Genomic DNA, 18,304 nt, shown 5'->3' with positions numbered 1-18,304 from the left:
GGTGTTTCGCAGCAGTGTAAGTGTAGCTCTTCACCACCGACTGGGAATGGAGGAGGAAGACACTCCCTTAGACAGTTTATCCTCATGCCCAGGAGCAAATGATAAACCTGGATCATATAAGGCTTACCAATCTCTGCAGATGTGTTTATTTTAACAGCTTCTTGAAAACCTAATGCAATATCACTATTATCACTTACTTACAGATCCTAGAGCTGAGAACTCATCATACTTATCATAAAAAATAATAAACAAAAAATACTTTTTGAGTATGCTTTAATCAATTTAATAGATCTATGATCCTTCCAATTACTTGAACAGCATAGTTTTTGAAAATGGGATAGGAGAGAGACCTCCATTAAGGGTAAATACATTGAAATGTTGCAAAAAGTTCAGTGGAATGATTGCGAAGTGTAGACTGGTAATAGAACTGACAAGTCTACTCCAGAAGTTTTCAGATGTGGCAATGACTATCCAAATTAGTTTCTGGCTAAAGTCTTTGCTTCAGTACAGTACGGTATAGTTAACTTGACTGATTGAGACATAGCCTGCTTTCCCTCCTTATGGACAGGCCCCGATTTACAAACAGGCAAAGTAGTTTTTGATGGGCAATGTGTTGGGTGCCGAAGTGGCTCATTACAGTTGGTGGCTTTGGCCACAATGCCAGTCTAGATTGTCATAACTGCTCTATTTGTCTTTGGGTCATGTGAGGATTTGTTGTTTTTACATCCACTCATCAACCTAATTAATTTCGCCTACCCATCTCGTCTTGTGTAATTTTTGTCTGTTTATGAGAATGTTACCATTATAAAAAGTTAATAGTTGCTGAATACACAAAACACACTGCTAAAATGCAAATTGACGAATTTTACCTACTTAATAAAGTGCCTGAAATAGAAACATTCTTTACTCATTCCATCCCTACCTTTAAATACCAAGACAACTCCACAAGACCTTCGACTTTGTCATTGACCTTATCTAACTTTGTACAAGAAGACTTTCTTGTTCTCTTAGGATTTAGAACGCTTAGAAGCTGAGAGATTACTCCTAAGGAAGAGGACAATTATTCCTAAAAGACTCTGCGCTGGAGAGACAGGATATTCTGGATGGTAAGGTTGGGGTTAGGGTCTCCTCCTGTCAAGATCGATGAGGAAAGTTTTTGCAGATTAATCTTAATCAACTCTTCTTGGAAGAAGGTAGGCCAGCTCTGTACCAACCTGTCCAATCAACGAGGACAGGACTGGCACACATCTAGACTAACATCTGTCCCTAACACTCAGGGAACCCATCTACAACAGTCCTTCCCACAGTATACTAGACTTATCGAACTACCCTTGCACCTTAATATCTTGACATTTGCCACTCCTGGACATCCATATTTTAATGCCCAGATTTTAATGACACATCGGTTTTTGCTGTACCCATTGTAGGTTTAACTGGAATGTATAAACAGCCAGAAGTGATCCCTGCAGGAGACACTAGGAGACTTACTGGGCCTGGATATACAGACTGATTAGCTCTGCATTAACATTAAATAGAATGATGAGCCGGAAGTTCTCCAGCAGCTGTTTTGAATTAATTTACAATTACATGCTGAGATAAAATTAACTAATTCATTTTCTATAGATGTCCTGCTACTTGGAATGTTAAGTTAAACCAAATAGTTCAAAGTGTTATTAAAAATCATCCAAAACATGATGGTGGATTTTTATAAAACCTCTGTGAACTTACAATGATGGTAAAAGTACATTGTCTCAAAATAGGTTTAAATTTGCTCTTCCTAATGGAGATGTTTTATTAAGAGATTGGTTATTACACTCTCAGTCAACTGGGAAAGTATTTTGTATTTAATGCTGTTTATTTCAACCAGTTAATGCAAAAACCCAGAACGGTTTTAATGACTGGATGCACAGCTACGAAGTACTCAAACAATGTGAATATTCTCATGAGTGTAGGCATAATATTCTTATGTCCATCATCAGACAAAAATAATTAATGCAGTTCTTTGTTTGAAGGTTATTTTTGACGATGGAAGGATTGTGAAGGAAACAGGATTTTTCCGGACATTTGCCATCGTTCAGTGAAACAATAAATCAGGATAAATGTCCGGAAAAATCCTGTTTCCTTCACAATTAATGCAGGCTGATCAAATCATGTTTACACAGCATGAAGGAGTGGTCAACTACTGGCAAAGTGTTCTCTCAAGAATAGTTCCTGTTGTACAATCTTTATCAGTTAGGGGTTTACTTTTCCAAGGAGACAATGAGGATTTTGGATCAAATTCGAATGGTTTCTGTCTTGGATGCCTCGAGTTAATTATAATATTAGTGAATATGACCCTTTCCTTGCTTTGCATATTGGGGGATATGGTATGAAAGGTTAAGGGCATACTTTGTACCTGTCTTCTCAAATAGGTAATGGATTTATTGAGTTATGGGGAACTGTGCTTAAAACTGTAGTTAATGAAATAAAAGAAGCTAAATGCTTCTCTCTCATATTAAATTCAACACCTGATTGTTCTTATACTGACTAGTTGGAAATTGTTTTACAATACATACCTCTAACAGAGTTAAAGGCTGTATAATAACTCATTAAGCTTCTGCCTGAAGTATAACATACATCTGATGGGCTGTCTTCAGAGTTTTTGTTTCAATATCAAGAATTGCAGGGGCCAAAGTCATGACAATGCTTCTAATATGTCAGAACCTCACTCAGGTCTTCAGATACAAATAAAGATACTTTTAGTTTAAAACAGAGTAAACACGGGTTAAAAAAGCAACTCTTCTGAATGAAAAGTTAAGTTCATTGAGTCATCCTGTATACAGCAAAATATTTAACTTTGAAAACTAACTTTTCTGATATTGTACAAGATTTTTTCTAGAAAAAATCAAGGAAAAACTGTTGTGTAGAGTAATGTTAATGTAAATACAAATGTAAAGAATCTTTGAAAAAAGTTGTTAGGGTTAATACTGGATACTAGTAACAAAATATTTGTAATGTTTGTGATACAAACATTGGTTTGGTACATTAAATATGTCTTGCTGTACTTGCAGCTAAGAGGTAAAACACCCTTTTTCTATGTTTAAAAATAATGTTTATTCTTTAATCCTATATGTCTCAAATCTAACTTTATATTACCTATTTGTTCAGAATTGTGATTGCTCCATACAAAATTGTATTTTTAATTATGATAGAAATAAATAATTTATTTGTATCTTAGTTTCTGAAACTATTTACATATACACAAGCTAACAAACTGAAACAAATATTTACCAAACACAAATACAAATAGTACTAATCTATAGGAGAGTTAACTTTAATTGCATAATGTGCTGTTTTAAAACAGATAATCTAGATTTTTGCAATCTTAATTTGTAAACAATTCTTATGTCTGAGGGAAACAAAGAGAAGGTGGTAGGGGAGGGATGGGTGGACTAAATATTGTGTGTCCAGAGCGCCAGCTACCTGAAATTATGAGATACCGACAGGAGGCAGCCTCTACCCTTATCCTTAGTCCTAAAAGGAACTTTGCTTTGCGCTTGCTTCTGGAGTGACAGAATGTTCATGGCTACGGTTGGGGATGGGGTTCCTCCAGTCAAGATCACATGAGGAGGGATAGAGGGCTATAACTCAGTCATGTTATCTTGGAAGAAAGACCAGCTCTATTCCAACATCTCCACTCAGAGCAGGCAGTGAATAGCTAACAACTGTCTTTAACACTTGGGGAGCTCCACCACTCCAACAGTCATCCTCTGCACTAGACTAGACCTAGACCTATCGATCCACCCTTCTACTCCAATATCTCCACTCAAAGCAGACATGGAATAGTTAACATATAGTCGATTAGTGCTCGTGGACATTAATATTGTTGCTCATATATGAGTAACAGATCAGTTTTTCCTGTACCAAGTGTACGTTCAACTGGGAAGTTTAAACCATCTATAAGTGACACTTCCTGGGACATGTGAGACCAGATGGTTGGTGTTTGGTGAGATAGTGGTAGAGGAATGAAACCAATGGTCATGAGCTCTAGACAGTTTCAGTCTGCTTTCTGCCTGCTACAAAACATGTCATTGGTGCTGTTTTTTTTTTTTTTTTAGGATAGGCCATTCTCTGTTTTAAGCCTTATGTTGTCCATTCTCATGGGCCACTGACTGTTAAGGATAAGGATTTTACCAAACAGAATAAGGGGGAGAGTTAATACAGTACAAGGTTAAAATTTTGCGGTTACAGACAAGATATGAACCTGTCCTGTGCTATCATTAGCCAGATCCAAAGTCAGATATCTTAGACTTGCTTGGCCTTCAGCAGTCCCCGAGATCTGTTTGCTATGTTGTGCTTGTAACATTGTGCCTGTAATTTGGATTGAAGATTTCCCAACAGTTTACAATCACAACTCCAGGAGTGCAAAAGTTTTTAGTAGTTAGAGAGTAGCTGGAACACTCAATATTTGCAGCACAACATCTGTGTGGTATAAAATCATAAAAACTACATCGATGACCATATTTCTTTGATATCTGATAACACCTTACACTTGACTAACCGTATCCACCTATATAGTATCTATATCCACACATACTCATATTGTGATTGTCCTTGCGCATTTGAACATGGAAGAAACTGTCCGGGTTGTATCACTCAGGAACTTCATTACATTTATTGATCAATCTATTCAGTAGATGATGTGTTAATGAAATCTTGCAGAAAATTCAATTCAATCAAGTGAAGTGCTTTGTTTCTTGTACCCGTAAGTAAAGATTTAGACCCGTAAGAAGACCACAATATAGATTTAGATTATTAATTTATTTCTTAGGCTATTTCACAAATCTACATATACGATGAGTGCCTTCATTAGAAGGCTCCTGTAAAGGTATTGTCACTTCAATATTAACGTTAATTTGTCTTCCCTTAATATAGTTTTGTGCTTGGTACAGTGAAGTTAAGATTGCTTAATTTCTCTGTAAGCATTGATTCAGCGATGGTTGTGACTGGCAAAGACACTCTGGCTCCCTCAATCTCCTGGTCTAATGCTTAGCAGTTGCACAGATTAAAAAGTCATCATCCCCAATATCTCAAATCCAATCCAAATCCAATGATCTAAAAGGTAAGTTGGTTTTGGCCCTGAATTCTGTTACTTGTGTAGTTGAAGAACACCCATTTTTTAAGTACACAGTGTTTAAAGAAGAAGTGATGGCCAGAGCATTTCATAGATTTACAAATGGTTTTGAAGTTGGAGAAAGTCTTTAAGTAACTGCCCCATCTGTATAGGTGGACTGTGCTTACTTTGGTATCCTGGCTCAGGATTCTGATCACTTCATGCATGTTGGAATCAACAAAACTAATCATGGCAGGAGGAAGGTTAAATATACCAGAGGTACTAGTTCTTAAATGATTCAAAATAGCCTCTGAATTCATACAGTCATATGATGTTGTGTGCAGCAGGAAACTCATGGCGTACGTAAGGGGGAGGATACATAGCATGAATCGCATGCCAACTGATTTTACTAACTTAAAAAAAATAACTATTTATTATTGTAGCTAATATTGCACATGAGTTCGACAGAACTCATGGTGTGTGTATTATGTTATGTATATCTAGAAAATAAACATTTTAAAACTTATACTTAAACTTGAATGGGGGAATTTTGAAAGAGATACATTAAAACTTAACCCAGAACTTCTTTAAGATAGGGCCTGTTTTATAAGGTCTTAAAACTTGACAATTTTCCTAGAAAAGATTCCTGAGCCCCTGGTTTTGGAAGATATGTATATCTAGTAAACCACTCATTACCACAACCCTCTCTAAAATAATTTTCTATATGGCACTGTAAAGGGGCCTATGTATTTATCTCATGCTGGTTAGACTGTGGCAAGGAGCCAGAGTGTTGAACACAGTTGTAGCACAACACAATCCCTATATTTGAACCAAATGAACTGCTCTCCAGGAAGTAGAATCTTTTTGTAGAGTGGTCTGCAAGAGTTGGCTAACATTGAAATATACTTCCAGGAGGGTTCACTTCTGGCTGGTTTATATCTACACTGTGTAAAGCAAAAACCAGTGTGTCTGGGCAACCTTATGGATTATCAGGCGTGGCACATCACCAACCACAAATGTCGATTACATTGGGGTGCAAGGATAAATCGATATGTCTAGTCCACTGTGGGAGATGGCTTTTGGAGTTGGTGGATCCCTAAGTGTTAAGGCCTGCTGCTAGCCTAGTCAAAAAGGCGTTCCACCTCCTGCCTGCTTTAATGAAGCACAGAGATGCATGGTTTCCACTTCTTCCGAGGAGACATTACTGAGATTAATGCCTAAAATCCTTCCTCATGGATTCCTCAAGGTGGCCTCTACCTCCAACCTCACCCATGCAGAATATCCTGTGATTCCAGAAGCAGCACAAAGCTATTTTTAGGACTAAGAGCAATAGCTCAGCTTCTTTTCTTTAAAGAACAAAAAATAAATTGAAATAAAACTCTAAATCAAGAGTATAATATTGATACCAGTAACTGTTTGCTCTTGTCATACTTCACCACTTTGCACCTGATACTGTAACCTGATAGTCAGCTTCTTACAGTTCTTCAAGGCAGCTAACTACATGGCCCTCGGTAGTTAGATTAGATTAAGACAACCATCACAGCTCCAGTGACAGTGCAAGGTTAGGTAGCTTGTCCCCACAGCTGAGTGTTGGATGGGAGTCCGGTGATTTAACCACAATCACATTTCATCGACTTTGAATAGATGTTGTACTCTATTATATAACTGCCTGCTCGGCAAATACATGTTGTTTGCGTTTAAGGATTGGATTCCACATTACTATTTCAGCTGGAATCCATTTCTCAAAGATTACCACCTCACATTTGAGGTTAAGGAAAGTAGTTATGCTAGTTAGGTCAAGTTATTCATCACAACATGTACAACATACCTTCATGCAAGTTATCCATTTTGTTATTCCCTCAATTTTGATCCATATTTTTCAGACACATGTATCTCTATATAATCATGTATCCAGAAACCGAAAGACAATTTGCATTATATAAGCACACAACCTTGTTTTTGTTGCCATCGATAGAAAAATTATCTTAAGAAACAAATCTCTCATGAACCAATGCTGTTTTTAACAAGGGTCAAAAAGGGAGGGTCAAAGGGTTAAAAATATGAATGAAAATTTTGTTGCACATTGCATTTTGTCAGCTTGACACACTTAAAGCCAACTATCAGACACATATCTTATAGACTTTCAAAATGTAACCATTTTAATGCCCTCCAATTTTGACCTTCACGATTGATTTCCTTCATAGGAAAAATTCCTCTATCAATTATAATGATATTCACTTTTTCATCATTCATCAATTCCTCTATCACTCCAATACTGCCTTCAAAACGATCTGGTCATAAATCAATCCAAAACCACCCAGATAAATTTTAGCAGAAGACAAGAGCAGATTCCAAAAATACCTAATATTTTAGTTGAAAAAAAGGCAAAACTGCTTGGCCTAACAATTAATGCTGACCTCTCCTGGACAGATCACATACGCGATCTGAACAAAAAACTTTCATCTGGCACTTATGTGGTAAAGCGAATGAAGTGGATAGGAGGTTTGGAGACGGCAAAGACAGCATACTATGCTGTAGTGGAGTCCCACCTCAGATATGGCTTAATTTCATGGGGAGGAACATCTGAAACCAATCTCAACAAAATCCTGATACTCCAAAAAAAAGCTGTAAGGGCACTCTATAGCCTCAGCCCTAGGGAAAGCTGCAGAGAAGCTTTCAAATCCCTGCAGCTTCTTACTGTCATAGCACTGTACATCCATGCAGTCGTCATCTACACCAGCCAGATGGACCTTCCTAGAAATGAAAATGCTCACTCATACCACACCAGACGAGCAACGGACTACATTCTCCCTGTACACCACACATCGCAATTCAGCAAAAAACCTTCTTACAAACCTTCTGGACGCAAAATCATTAATGCACTACCACCAAATCTCAAGAACATGAAAGGGAACGAACTGAAAAGACATTTTCGAGACTGGCTGATGGAACGACCTGTATATTCATTGAAGGAGTTCTTCGATCTTCTATAAATACCACATCAATATTTGTAAAGCAAGAAATATTAATCTAAGTTTTTGTTATTATCTACTATTGACGCAATTGTATTTCTTAAAGAAACAACAAATAAAGAATATTGTCTATTGTCTATTGTCTATAATATTCAAAACAGATGTGGGTGAGCTTTTCTCCTCCTCCATCTGTGAAATACAAAATGTTGGCTTCTGCTTCCCATACTCAAATGCTGGAGATAAACTTGATGTTTAGTGAAGTGACTGTGCTCATTGCAGCACATCTGCAGCATCTGCAGTTTGTCAGGATAGCAGAGTCCTACACAAAGGAATCGGGCAAGATATTTGGTTTTAGAGATTTCCTTCAGCAAGAAAGCAAGAAACAAAAGAGAACATTTGACTGTATCAAAGAATAGACCTTCATCTATAAAAGTATTGTCTGGCAGAAGCATTAAGCACTAATAACAACTCCGTAGTGAGTGCTACTATGTTAAAACTTTTGATTGGAGTTCCATTTGAACCATAAAGTTATGTCCTCATTTTGATGAATGAAATTCAACAATGTGTACTTTTTATTGACAGAATTTGCATTACGTAACATATTTCTTTTTTAAATATATTTTTATAGTAAAATTACAATTCAGATAAACATTTTACTCTTAGATAATACTAGTCAACATTTTATCTTATAAAATTCCACAAGAATTTCCTAGTCTTTTTGGCTGGTAGCCTATTTGACACAAAAGCATTTCTACCAAATAAAAAATATTAAAATTCAAATTTATTTAAACCAGCGGATTCCATTAATAAAAAAGAAAAAAATTGAGGCAAAATTAAAACTTCCATGTATTCAATAGTTGCTGTGAGTTCGAAGTAAGTGACAATAATTGCATTCTGAAATACCCATTTTGATGTATTAAACACAGCTTCCATGATTTTTTGGGATGCTTAAGATATTTACTATTAGAGGTTCACTCAGTATAGAGCCGTAATAAAGGTGTTGATATATCTTTGCAACTCTAATTTACAAAGGATCAGTCATGGAAATATATATGCTAGAATATGCTATGAATAAAATATGGTAATTTGGATTGTAGTTTTCAACTATTTTATCAAGCATGTAGTGATTGATCAATTTAAATTTGAGTTTAAATCTTTTAATTATTAGGAACAATAATAAATATGTTTGTTGTAATCCTAAAAGTATTCCCAATTGTAGGAGGTCAGATATAGATTTATACCTTAAAAACAGAACCTTTGTGGTCATGAAATTATTTGTGGAATCAAACCTCTCACGTAGGCTACCTACAGTATTTAGAAATTCAACATTGAGTTAAAGTAGACAAGAGGGTCTTAACAAATAAAAACCAGAAACAAGATTAATATTTTTAGGATTTATTTCTTCAATACATCAATAATATTACTACACAACATAGTTTTGGGTTGTCCATTTTTTTTTTGTATTTTTGCTTTTTTTAAAAGGCTGAAGATAATAAATTATAGAAAACAATAAATTTATAATATAGTTTGTAATATATCACAAGCCAAAACATGTTTTTGATCTCCATAAATGTAATTACTTTTGCTATCAAACAACAATTTTGGCTACTTTTGATTGTATATGAACTACAATTCATTGTACTTTATAATGAATATCAACAATTTTGTTACACAAAGTCGAACAGTACAATTTTGTAAATCGCACAAAGTGCATACAAATTTTTGTATGTAGAGTGATATAAACAAAATAAAAAGGCATAAGTGGATTGAACGGACTCACACCCATGCATGTCTAACATACACACTTCACACAACTAGTCTGCCATATTGTATTTATATCAAATCATAAATAGGAACTGGACAGTAACTAACAACTTAAATTCGAGGATAATGATTTCCAAAATTTATAAAAACGTGGTCAACACAACGGAAACCGATAAAACTAATGGTGGTATATTTGGTTCGGTGGACAAAATGCAAACAAAATAAATAACAACTCGAACGTTGTAGGTGAGCGTATACATTGCAATATAAAGGAACACAACAGGTTTATAATAGGGGTAAATATAACAATAAAGTTCGATTAACAAAAAATTGGATACCTGTTAACATCATAACAAGAATGTATACAAATATGGCAAAACAAAGAATAGAACAAACATGAACAGATACATCTAAGAGAGTACTGTACTTATCGTATCTGCTGAAATACATATTGTGTCTAAGTAATATTGATACTATTGAAACATCCTGTAAACTATTGTAAATTAAAAGTTAGCTAAATAATCATTACTGTCATACAGCGATGTAAAGTAACGATAGCAACCTGATGCTCAGTGGAACGTTCTGTATCTGCTCTAAATAGTTTTATTACTGACAATTTTATTTCCTGTGCGGTCTCAAAAATTTATCTTTGATCTCAATAATCGCTATTGAGTAGTTCGGTGGAAACATCAGGATACTATTGAAACTGGGGGTGGTGCCTCGACTCTCAACGTGCCAGCTCTCCTTGCAAGTACGGTGCAGCTACAGGGCTCTGACCAAAGCTTAGAAACGTGTAACATCGTATTTGTGTCAACTTATTTGTAGTGAAATCTAGAATAGTGAGCTCGATGAGTCGTTAAAGACAAAATATCATGGAGTATCGTGTTTTTTTCAGTGATAAATGATTTTTATATTTTATGTCCAGAAAGTACTTGGTCAGTTTGATAACGATGTAAAGTTTGTGTGTTTTAAAATTATCGAATTCCACCAATTAAGTAAAGGCATACTCAACGGTTACAAAAAATTTACTCCAGATTAGTGCAAAGTGTATGTTACTGACTTTGTGTAGCTGATGTTAAAGTAACAAGATAAACTGAATAAGATATGAAATCGAAATAGAAAGTAGAAACCACTGACTCTGACTATATAGATTAATTATATTGTCAGCAAAATAAAAACTGTATATAATTGTGTTGTTTTTTTATAGTGTTTATTTTTAGGAGCAAAATAAAGGAGAGGAAAAATAGGAAAACAATGATGGTTAATAGTATATAGAAATTGTGTATTATTGGAAATTTTGGTTAGAATAATTTTGGTAAATAATTAGAAAAGGAAAATGTAAATCACAAGAAGAAAAAAGTCAACAAATAAAGGAAGACATTCATGATGAAAACATCAAACAAAACAAGATTAATCTATGTAGGTAACTGTGGCATTTGCTAAATGATAACAATAACTAGTGCTTTGAGAAAGCGCACCAACAATAGATCAACAAGAGGGTTAACAGAATAACATCAACAAGAATGAGGTATGGAGCGTGGAGCGTGGAGCATGAGAGCCGACGTACCACCTATACTATCTATTGAGACACATGAGCGTGATGTACTTGTAACATTACTGTATCTTATGTAGCCTGAGGGCTTTAAAACTAGGCAAACTGGATGCAGAAAAATAACAGTAGAGAGAAAGATTGCAAAAGGAGACATTACATCGCTTAAACTCCTTAACTTTAAATTGACAATCAGCAATTAAAGCCAGACTTTTAAGGTTCTGTAAGTGGAGGATTTAAACGAAATAGCACAGTCATCTCTTGTATCTTGACATTTCAAATGAATGGAAAGGAACAGAAATGCATTAACATTTTAACTGCGGATCTAGTAGAGGGTCGGATGTGTGAGCGAAATACAAATTAAATGTCAAATGACAAGAGACGACTGCTCGAACAACAAAAGCGAAAGATAAGCAAGGTAGAGGATAGGAACATATAATATAAGCTGCAACAACTAATTAGTATGATATTACTGTAATATGACACCAGAAAAAATAACTTTATATATTATACTGTAGATTGAACAATTAAAACATGACATATTGTTACATAAACTTCCATTAATGTAAATTACTTTAAATTTTTCTGTGTCCAAAAATCAAAAACCAATTTTGTATTGGAAATGATTTCCAATGTTTGGACTTTTAACATATTTTGCAAATTTCTACCAGCATTTTTAACAAGATGTTTCTCTTAAAACCAATATTCGGTGTTCTGGTACTGAAATTTACTTCAGAGAATTTGCAAAATATTGTAGCAGGCAGCGCAAATTTTGCTTGAAATGCACTGCCGGCTACACATACTAATGTTCAGAGTACAGAACACTAATACTTAGAAAAATTCAGCTGTTATTACACAATAGTATTGGACTATTTATGTATGTGGCTATGTATACCGCCGTGTTACCGGACGGTATTTGGGCTATTGCATCGGTCTATTGTTCAGTGATCCTACTTCACATGGCTTACATAATAGTGGCAACTATATATGTATCCGGGCTATTACAACTCTTCGGAAAAGTGCATTGTGGTGCATATCAGCATCGGCTGGTACACATTCGGGCTATTGTAAAACATAGACTTTGGTTGCGTATGGTACACGACGATCTGGTCATCGTGTATTGGGCTATTGAACATACTAATCATAATAGTACATACTGTAAATAATAAAAAAAGCTGTACACAATAGTGTTGTACTATTATTTTGTGTTCTACATAATAGTTTCATACTATTTATGTAATCGGTCGAACGTCACTCATCTGTACATAATAGTGTCAGACTATTTATGTATATGTATTGGGCTATTGCTTATTTCAGTTGTGTGTGTGGGTACACGGCACACTGTACCGTGCACTTGGTTACTATTGCATCGTGTCATTGTGAAAAAGTGGGAGAAACGCACAACCGGTGTCTGACCGGCTGTGTCCGGGCTATTGCAGTCATAAATGTGTGTGTGTGGTACGCGAGAGGCCGAGACCCCCCGCGTATTGGGCTACTATTTCAATATGTGGAAATTTTGCGAGTTTGTGAGTGATGTACATAATAGTTTAAGACTACCAGTACTGACGTGTGTCTTGTGGAAAAGGAACTGAACGGCCTGTGGAAAGAAAAAGAACGCACCCGAACGAACGGTAGGAAGCGAAGCCAAGTAGTGCAAAGAGAAACGAAGGAAACGGAAAAGAAGAAGACGGAATGTCGGAGCACTGTTTTTAAGTTTACGAGGGAATCGATCAACTCAAAAGGATATTTTGAACGTTTCAAGATACAGTAAACTGAGGGGATAAGTGTTGTTGTTGTGTGTCGAGTTAGTTGATGATTGCCGCGGAGGTACGCACACCGGAACTGTCGGAAAATAACGACTGGAGTCCTGGATGCAACTCAAGCTTTGGGCAACCAACGGTATAATTAAAACTGATAATGACAGTTCCACTGCGGGTACCGGAGCGGCAACCTTTGGTGGAGTGGCCGGAGGTGTATCGGCAAAGGGGGGATCTCGTGATCCGGGGGGGTGTCGCCAGCCGCCAGCCGTCCCCCCCGGAGTTCAGCAGGACCCCCCACCGAGCCCAACACTCGGCCACCCTTCTATGGAGATGTTTGCACATCTTTACTGATACCAGAAGACTGAGCCAGGTTGTGTGGTTTAGGATCTGCTCTGTGCGAATCCCAATACTGCTTATATTGCCTAATATGTACATCTGTAAGGCCCTAACTGTAGTATTACATAAATGGTGGGAAATAATGATTGGCTATTGTAATGGAATCTTAATGTTAAAACTTTATACATAAAACCGGTTCTATTGAATATACAGTACACTCATAATTAACTTTAAAAAATTAGTGCTACACTGGTGATTCAGTTAGAAAACAATTGACAGTAAGAAAATCAGCTACAATACTATCGAAGACACTAATATTGTTTAATATAAATTGAAAAATCTCAGAATAGGAATGTTTATTATTTATTAAACTAAAAAAACAACAATGTTGAAAAAATCGCTTCAAGAAGATTTTCAGTACAATTAATAAAACATGTTTATGATTATGAATTATATATCCTTGTACTAAAAGCGTAAATGATTTAGAAAAAAATACCAACACTTTTATTCCTACATAAACGGTTGTAAAATGTAATAATATAAAAACAGAAGACCACTTATTCATATATAAGATATACAGATACAGACTGAATGCACCAGTATAGCCATATTCTCAACTGTACAGCAGAAGTATGTGAAAAAATAAAGAGCAGTGTAACCTTTCGATCTGGTACGGATAGTTAAATATCATCTAAGTATTGTCGGTCCGTATCCGTATCAAGGGTTGCCCGCACCAGAGTTTACAAATGAAATGCTTGGCTATGGATACATGTACATTGAGCTATACATTCTCACTCATTCTCAGACTCACACAACTAAAAAAGTGTATATACAGAAAATATTGCAGTGATACAGCAGGTGCTTGTGTTCAAAATTGATTTGAAGCATTTCTAATGATGCCTTATATCCAAAATAACAATATTTTAAAATTAATGTAAAGGAAACAAATTATATATAATACAATATACAAAAGAGCTTTAAAATGTTACCAGAAATACTTTTATTCTGATTATAAAATCTTCTGCTAAAGCAATTTGGATTCCAAAATCGTGCCGCACATAATTTTGAAAAACGTTTTGCCATCTAACTAAATATTTGAACCCTTTTTACAATAGAACAATAATTCCAATTCTCTTACTAATTTGTTTGGTTCAAATATTACAATTTAATCATTTACAGCAAGAAATTTTGTCCAGTAAATGGCTCATTTTAAAGCTCTGACGTGAATCTGTCCATCATGTTAGTAAAACACAATAAACTAAAAACAAAATAATCACAGCCAACATAAAAATTACTAACTACGTAAACATTAACAAAACTTTCAAAAATTGAACTAATTAACATAAATCAACACATTTAATATATAAAATTTGGAAACAAAAAATTTACACTAAATTACAGACGCAAGTGTAAAACACAACTGACTAAAATTGATTTTGTTCTAGTTCACCGCATATTATTCTGTACATTCACTGAGGATAAAATAATTCTATATTTTGATTAATTATATCCCCAAGATGGTCGATACATTTGCTAAATGCCCAAGAGATATTGATAAGTTTAAATGCAGCACTAGTCAAAAGAATATATCCATACCTTTTAAAAATACCAATACTTTGGTGTTTTACGTTCAACCAAAAATTATCAACTGTGTCAGCCAAAATAACATTTCTATTATTTTATAAACAATAACAATATACAATATACTGCACTATCAATAATGATTGCAAACCCCATAAAAAACAAACTAAATAAAAATAACTCATAAACTATATCAGTCACATGTGTTTCATGTTTAAATATAATCATATAAAACAAGATAATTATCACTATTCATACATTTATTTTTCATTTACATACATACTTACACACAGGAACCGAGCAAACATTCTCTAGTCGTTGGTACTAAATTTCATTGTTTAAAAAATACACTAAATAAATAATTATAACCGTCATCTTTATCAGTAATAAGATCATCATGTGAATAAAATTTCATATAGGTGTTTTCAAGATACATATTTTATAGTCTCATGTACAGATTTATAAATCAACAATAATATCAACACCAACACAATTAGTTGGTCTTTCTATGAATGTCACTGGTATAAACATTTATTGGCCACACAGAGCGCTACCAGCCGGTGTAAAAAGTGATCAAAAATAGTTTTCCTCTCTTGGTAACCTGATATGTTTCTTTAACAACCAAAATATTGTCATCTGAGAGAGAGAGGAGGTGAGGAATCCGACTGGCAATAAATTCTTTTACTACAAAGCCTAAATATTAATGCCCAAAAAGGAAAGATTTGAATTTATTTGCTCCATCGTGGACAAAAAAAATGTCTAAAACCAACAACAGTCAGTGTTAAAGCTCGACCAACAACCCTAACAATAAATAAATAATATTTCTTTAGAAGACCATGTACCACGACCATAACGGTTACAAAGATATCAGGCAGCATCGACAATAATATAAAAACGCCACGACAATTGGAGCGAGTGAGTGGCTGCAACTACAACAGTCTGTTCGGGCAGTACGCTGTACAATAACTTACTATCGATACATAATTATCTATTAGACAAACTGTACAGAGTCAGTACCGCTCCTCCGTAGTGTACTCCACCACGAGATTATCACATGCACAAGTCCATAAACTGTTTCGATGAGTGGACACGAGGTGTGAAGTACAAACGAAATGATCTGTAGCACTGACTGGACGATGTCGCGGCAATGTCTCACCGACACGCGGGTCACTGTCCGCACAACCCGCGGTGATGCTGCGGCGAACTCGCCCTACTAATTCATAATAATATCGAATGCAATGACTTAGTTAAATCGAGTCCAGGAAGCTCTGAAGAGGATCGTAGCTGTTGCTTCCGTTTCAGAAGTAGCTGAACCCTCATGGGTTGATGTGGTGCTGCTGCGAAGATAGGGAGAACCCCAGCGCGCGAGGGTCCCCGTGGAGACGCAGGGCCTGCTCCAGCCTCTGCTCCTGGAGCCTGAGGGCTTCTGTGAGGTCCGGAGACACCTGTCCCTGGTGGTGCTGGTAGCCGGCTTGCATGGGATGTTGTCCCCGGAGTGCGGGATTCTCTCCACCCTGAGACGTGGAGGCCACCACCGCCTGAGTCACTGCCAACCGCAGAGCTGCTTCCGCCTGAGACCTGCAACATTACCTCGTCTCACTGCCACATCTACAGTGGTCTACAGCTCAGTCAATGGACTGGTTTCAAAACTGTTAAAATGTATTAAGGTCATAATCCAAAGTCAGAGTGCATAATACATTTATTTAGAGTATAATTTCCTTCTTTGTGGTTTTAGTTCTGAAACAACAATCAGGAAAAATGGGAGAGCAAATCATTGTTTTGTACAAAAATAGGATTTAATAATCATTGAGTGTTTTTTTATAAATTATGTAAAAATATGGGTTTTTACAAACCTCAGAATTGCTTCTTGCATACGAAGCGTTGGAGAGGACGAAGACTGCGGTTGCTGCAGACTGGACTGGTGACTTCCTTGGTGATGATTTATGGAAGCGTCCACCACCATCGAAGACATGGATGCCCGCACAGCAGCCGCAGCGTTCATCAGTTGCACAGCAGAAGTCATACTTTCCGCACTGCTTGCATTCACAGGTCCATTGCTGTAGTCAACAGACATACTGCTCTCATTCTTATGAGTTACTTAATAATATCTATTCAGTCTTAGATCTAAACATTTTATGAATTTCTTGAAGACTTTTAATTCATAGCAATCACTTAGACAAATTTATCAAAATTACTTGGAGTGAACATCAATCTACAACCTAATAACTGACCTTTTAAATAATCATAATTTATTAGAACTGATACAAAGCAGTGGTGTATAACTGAAAGTTAAATTACAAACTACCAAATAGATTTTAATTGTCACCATTTAAGAGAATATAGACTTTTTTATTAGTTAACGACAATTGCTTCTTCTCTGACTTTACTGGAGCGATTCCGAACAGCACAAATAAGAAACCATCTGCCCAAATTGATTTAAAAGGAATAGATAAGACAAAAGTAGTGAAGATGCCTGGTACCTGTGCATGAAGAGATAAGACAAAAGTAGTGAAGATGCCTGGTACCTGTGCATGAAGAGATAAGACAAAAGTAGTGAAGATGCCTGGTACCTGTGCATGAAGAGATAAGACAAAAGTAGTGAAGATGCCTGGTACCTGTGCATGAAGAGATAAGACAAAAGTAGTGAAGATGCCTGGTACCTGTGCATGAAGAGATAAGACAAAAGTAGTGAAGATGCCTGGTACCTGTGCATGAAGAGATAAGACAAAAGTAGTGAAGATGCCTGGTACCTGTGCATGAAGAGATAAGACAAAAGTAGTGAAGATGCCTGGTACCTGTGCATGAAGAGATAAGACAAAAGTAGTGAAGATGCCTGGTACCTGTGCATGAAGAGATAAGACAAAAGTAGTGAAGATGCCTGGTACCTGTGCATGAAGAGATAAGACAAAAGTAGTGAAGATGCCTGGTACCTGTGCATGAAGAGATAAGACAAAAGTAGTGAAGATGCCTGGTACCTGTGCATACTCTGCTGTTGGCTCTGTTGGTTGGAGGTGGACATTCGCATGGCTGCTGCCAGATTAGCAGCCGCAGCTTGTACTACTGCTGCTGCATTGTTCTGCTGCTCGTTGCTGCCTTGGTTCTGCTGCTGCTGTTGTTGCTGCTGAGCTATCAGCGCAGATGCTGCCCTCTGCAATTCCTCAGGGTTATACTGCTGGCCTGTCTGGTTCATGTAGTGGTGGCCATTGCTGCCTGCTGAATAACAGGAACGTTTGTAACGGATTCTGGATGA

General features: G+C 36.2%; 1 protein-coding gene across 7 annotated transcripts in view; it reads right to left on the bottom strand.

Annotated features, from left to right (window-relative positions):
• Positions 1 to 9,438: 9,438 nt before the first annotated feature.
• LOC124361729 (zinc finger protein 37-like) overlaps positions 9,439 to 18,304 on the bottom strand; it is a 246,677-nt gene continuing 237,811 nt past the window's right edge. For 5 of the 7 annotated variants that reach the window (XM_046815676.1, XM_046815675.1, XM_046815679.1 and 2 more), the window contains 3 exons: positions 18,030 to 18,267; positions 16,908 to 17,129; positions 9,439 to 16,632 (listed from right to left, as the gene is read on the bottom strand). In XM_046815676.1, the coding sequence (XP_046671632.1) occupies positions 16,371 to 16,632; positions 16,908 to 17,129; positions 18,030 to 18,267 (722 nt within the window). In that variant the 3' untranslated portion in view covers positions 9,439 to 16,370. The remainder of the gene's footprint in view (positions 16,633 to 16,907; positions 17,130 to 18,029; positions 18,268 to 18,304) is intronic. The other 2 variants (XM_046815677.1, XM_046815678.1) reach the window with 2 other exon arrangements.

Source organism: Homalodisca vitripennis, chromosome 5 (assembly GCF_021130785.1).
Source record: "Homalodisca vitripennis isolate AUS2020 chromosome 5, UT_GWSS_2.1, whole genome shotgun sequence".
Taxonomy (NCBI): Eukaryota; Metazoa; Arthropoda; class Insecta; order Hemiptera; family Cicadellidae; genus Homalodisca; species Homalodisca vitripennis.
The sequence above is the reverse complement of the archived record's forward strand: the minus strand, read 5'-3'. Positions and strand labels throughout refer to the sequence as shown.